The 4,715-nt window shown below is 37.2% G+C and overlaps 1 protein-coding gene across 1 annotated transcript; it reads right to left on the bottom strand.

Moving 5' to 3' along the window:
- Positions 1–564: 564 nt before the first annotated feature.
- Positions 565–2,310, bottom strand: LOC117736411 (cytochrome c oxidase subunit 7C, mitochondrial). The gene is made up of 3 exons (XM_034541733.1): positions 2,166–2,310; positions 1,061–1,207; positions 565–660 (listed from the first exon to the last, which is right to left on the bottom strand). The coding sequence occupies exons 1-2, from the start codon at positions 2,238–2,240 to the stop codon at positions 1,091–1,093; spliced, it is 192 nt and encodes a 63-aa protein (XP_034397624.1). The 5' UTR covers positions 2,241–2,310; the 3' UTR covers positions 565–660; positions 1,061–1,090.
- Positions 2,311–4,715: the final 2,405 nt, after the last annotated feature.

The raw sequence follows: 4,715 nt of genomic DNA, 5'->3' as shown, positions 1-4,715 counted from the left end.
GATCTACTAGGCACTTGAATAATGTTGCAGTTAAGTGTTTGTATACCATTTTCACGTGGGTTTTCTGGGTTCTACAGTCCAAAGACATGCTGCTTAGGTTAATTGATGACTTAAAATTGCCCGTAGGTATGAATGTGAGCATGAATGTTTGTCTGTGCTATGTTAGCCTGGTAACCTGCCCAGGATGTATCTCGTCTCAGGCCCATGTTATCTGGGATCAGCTCGAGCACACCAGAAGCATACTAAATACCTGAATAGGATCCTACTTACTTCCTGCCATGTGCATTGATCTAATCAAAAAAGGTAGTAACTTGTAATCAGGTTTTACTGTTGAGTTTCGATTACCATTATCACTGTTACTATAAATCAAGCTTGTTGTTTAGCCAAAGTTTGACTAGAAGAGGCTTGATAATAAAATAAATTGATGAAATCATTATTACCAAATATGTCCACAGCGTGTCATGTATAGAATACATTTACTCTTTATTTTATAATGTACATATAATGGCCTTTACAATAGAAAACACACTCTGGTATGGCAAAAAAGAAAGGAGACTAATTTGATATATTTTAGGATACTTTATTTACAAAGAAAATCAAGATTCCCATTCTTCTACATGGATAGCACCCTGATGGATAAAATATGTTTCAGCTGACAACCTGCAGGGAGAACAAGAAAATAAGGCAAAAAAAGGATTAGATGACTTGCATACACCTGATGACAGAAAAGCCATTTCTGAGTAAACACCAGAAAAGATAAATGTGACAACTCTAACCTGTTCCCACCTGATACACATCAATGTCTGTTACATTAACTTGCTAAAGTGCAAGCTTATCTCAACATAGCGTCGATATCAACCCACATGACATTTGTTGCCGTCACTCACAGACCTACAGATAATTTGTTTAAAATATGCCACTGAGCAAAAGGCTAAAGAGGCTCAGTGAAGGACTGTCATTGTCTCAGGTCACTGTTCAAACCAAGGCTGACGTAAATGCCACATCCTCCTGACATTTGAATGAAGGCAAATATTTAGATAAAGATGGCAGTCATAATTACCGTGAAGGCTGTTGGTAGCATTGGTCCATTTTACTTCTTCAGGATCTGATGTCTGACAACGATGAAGGGAAATGCAAAGCCGCTGCCGAAGAACACAACCATCATGCCGAGGAGACGCCACTTGTTCTCAATGGAAAATGGCAGGTTCTGTAAAAAGAGTATTATGAAATTAATTGAACTTGTTTGATTACCTTACTACTTAAATCAACAATTTAACCCTGCTATGTTTGACTGCAGCGTTATAAAAAAGCACTCAACCTCAACATTTTATACACCTTTTTTCTCTCTGCCTGGCAAAGTTATTTTACAGTTTAAATAGTTCTAAAATAGCAGTACTATTATATGCAGAACGGCCAACAACTTCATAATAAATCCAAGTATTACAAGGCAAGGTTCAGAAATGACTGACTCAAGGTAAGAAAACCACTGTAAGTAAGTTCAGAGATTGCATGTGAAACATATGAGGGAGAAGTTAAAACAGGATAAACTGTCAAGTTTATCTGAACACCATTAGTGATGTCCAACTTTATTATTCTGTATTTAATTCTAGAGGAAGCAAACGGTCTAACTTACTCAATGACTAGCTAGTGTTTATTGTTTGTATCTAGTTAGCTGTGACCTTAACATTCAGCAATTAGCCGAAAGAGATTATAATGAGCAACTTTGTTGAGCCATTAATATTCAAATTACTGTTTGTGGATGGACTTACGTATTACCATATACACCTGCATCATGTTAGATCGCTTCAACGGTCTTATTCTGGTTTGCTGAGTTAGCTAGTAAGCTAGCTAGTTAACTAGTCACCCTCTTAGCTACACAGCTAACTAATGTTGCTAATCATCACAGGTACCCTTCACCAAATCCATCCTTGTGGTCAAAAGGCAGTTAATGCCTTTATTTATTTGATTCGTTTACATTGTAAAAGGAGAAAATACCGATGCATGTGGCTAGTTTTTCTAGCATTACAATCAAGCTCTTGTCCAGTGACAGGCATGACCTCCACGTAAGGCTTGCTAGCTAACGTGAGGCAGTGGATACACACAAGGCCGAATACAGACAATATCACATCTCAAACAAAAATGCTGCTTTAATAAGACAACTTTACCTTCCCTGGTCCTTCACCATAATGTGAAGAACGAACAGCAGACGTTGTGAATCGCCTCACAGCTTGTCCCAGCATGATTAAAGCCTTGTTTCGTCTCTGCTTCGGTACAACACGACCTTCTTGTTCCTGTGAGCGGTAGAGCGGCGCAAAGGATTATGGGCAATGAAAATGAGGCTGGAGTGTGTGGGAAATGTAGTTCAAATGCCTGAGAATCGCCTCCTGCATATATATGTTCCTTTATCTTCATGTGGGGACTGAGGTTATGTTGTATTGTTGTGTTCATTGTCAGCATGTAAGTAGATATACTACAGTGGAACAATCTTTTACACCGGCCTCTATGATCAAATTAAAAAGGTGTACAAAGTACTACAAGACAGCAGTGTTTGGTGTAAAATACGTCTGTTAATTACCTGCTTTGAAAGCGTCATTCAAAGATTCAAATGTGTGTATCATTTCGTTACAAATTTTTTTTGAAAAAGGATTGCTATGTTGTGATTGCAATTTAATTTTGACAAAAAAGTGTTATGCCTTATTTGGCTTTTGTGTACAGAGTGTTGAGACTAGCCAGATTATGCAATGTATGTGTATTCAATTGCAAAAAGCTGTAAAAATACTGATGAACTGTGATCTGGAATTACATCTTGTATTTTCACGCAAATATATGTGAGTGTGAGTATATGTGTGTCCCTGGGCTTCAAGTAAATAACTATTGTCATAAATGTATCACTGCAGTGGTAATACCTGGAGCAGACTTAATGACTGATGGTGTTGCTCTTACTAAGCACTGCTGACTTCTTTTAATTGATTAATTCTCATGTGTGCAAACTGAGCTTCATACCATGTTACTTGAGATGATGGTTGGTTTATTTATCCATGCACACTACTGTCTATTCAGAATTTGTTTAGATGAATACTTTGTTTATTGGTTCTAATGTCATGAAGTTTTTTTCGAAGGAGCCTATAAGGAACTACAACTAGACAATGTATGTTGCAAATTCCTTAGTTGGTCTGTGTCTATGTGTGTATTGATTTATTCAATACATCATGCTAATCTTCACCTGACTTGTTTCTCATTTGTCATTAAAAAAACATTCACTTGAATTAATTTGGTGTCTGATATTTTTGCTTTGTATTGTGAAGAATGGAGTACACAGCTATTGTATTCTCTGGATCAATAAAGAATTTCATCAATCTATTTTAATGTTTTAAGGTCTGTCACTCATCAAATCCTAATCGTGAATAATGGTTTGACATTCAATATCGTAGGTTGCTTTTGTTTTCATAGATGATTTCAGATGCTAAGTATATGTGACTCATTTGCACGGCGTCATCATAAAACAAGTTTCATATGGATTTTGTACAATTTATTTCACTGGCAGTATGGATGTGTACACACAATAGGCAACACGTTACACAGAACTTAAAGAAAGAGTGATGATTTTGAAAAGGATATTGACATTGACAACATGAGCATGCTATATGGCTGCCCGAAGTTGTTCTGCAATATTTGAGCAGATTGCTGTTTTTACACTTGTGATGTCATTGTACATATGTTTCTTGTGTTTATCTAACTGTATCTTTACCTTTACAAGCATTAGATCTCTATTAGCAGCATCAACAACAAGGCCATTTTAGATTGAGATTAAGACACTGCTTTTTCTTCAAATAATCATCAGGTATAAATCCATTTTACAAGGCCACAGCGTGTTTTCCATGTTCCAGATTGTTGTCTTAATGGTTTTCTTTGACATGTTGCAGTTTCAAAGCAAGACATTATTTACTTAGATGAACACACTTATAGCAACACAGAGTGGGACAGGATATTTCTAGAAAAAAAAGAAAATATAATGAAATTACAAGAAAGGTTGAAAGCAGCTTGGGCTCAAAGGGATGTAACAAAACAGATACTTTCCTTCAACTTATTATCTTATAACGAGCCACAGACTATTTTAATGAATTTCATGTATGAATCATTTTGATATTTTCCACATCAAATGGCCTGAAAACATTTGTTGAATACAATATATTATAGACAGAGGAACCAAATGAGCTGTTATGAATGAGCTACAAAATACACGATTCATATAATAGTTATTTGCCAAATTAAATGCTTTGAGTTCACGCACTTCTTTGAAGCCCACCTTACATGGTGTGTACATTTCATTTTAGCTGAAGCTTTTATCCAAAGCGACTTACAATAACACCGTAGGCACAGCCACGGGAGCAATTTGGGGTTAAGTGTCTTGCCCAAGGACACATCGACGTGGAGTAGCGGAGCTGGGGATCGAACCTGTCGCAGGTGTAAACCTGTAATATTAGTACCAAACATACTAGCAGTAGATCATGTCCCAGCACAACGTGCATCTTTTGTCAGTGTTGTCTCTGACATTATCTGCTGTGATGCGGATAGCCATGGCAAGCTGGTTACCCCTCGCCATGGCTACCACATCTATCAATGCAGGGTCATCACCTGGCCTGCTGCCACGTACGTCTGCGCTCTGGTTGCCAGCGCAATCTGTTAAAAGGGATTGAAGGATTGATAAATATTGA

Source organism: Cyclopterus lumpus, chromosome 9, assembly GCF_009769545.1.
Source record: "Cyclopterus lumpus isolate fCycLum1 chromosome 9, fCycLum1.pri, whole genome shotgun sequence".
Lineage (NCBI taxonomy): Eukaryota > Metazoa > Chordata > Actinopteri > Perciformes > Cyclopteridae > Cyclopterus > Cyclopterus lumpus.
Note: the sequence above shows the minus strand (reverse complement) of the source record. Positions and strands in the feature narration are given on the sequence as shown.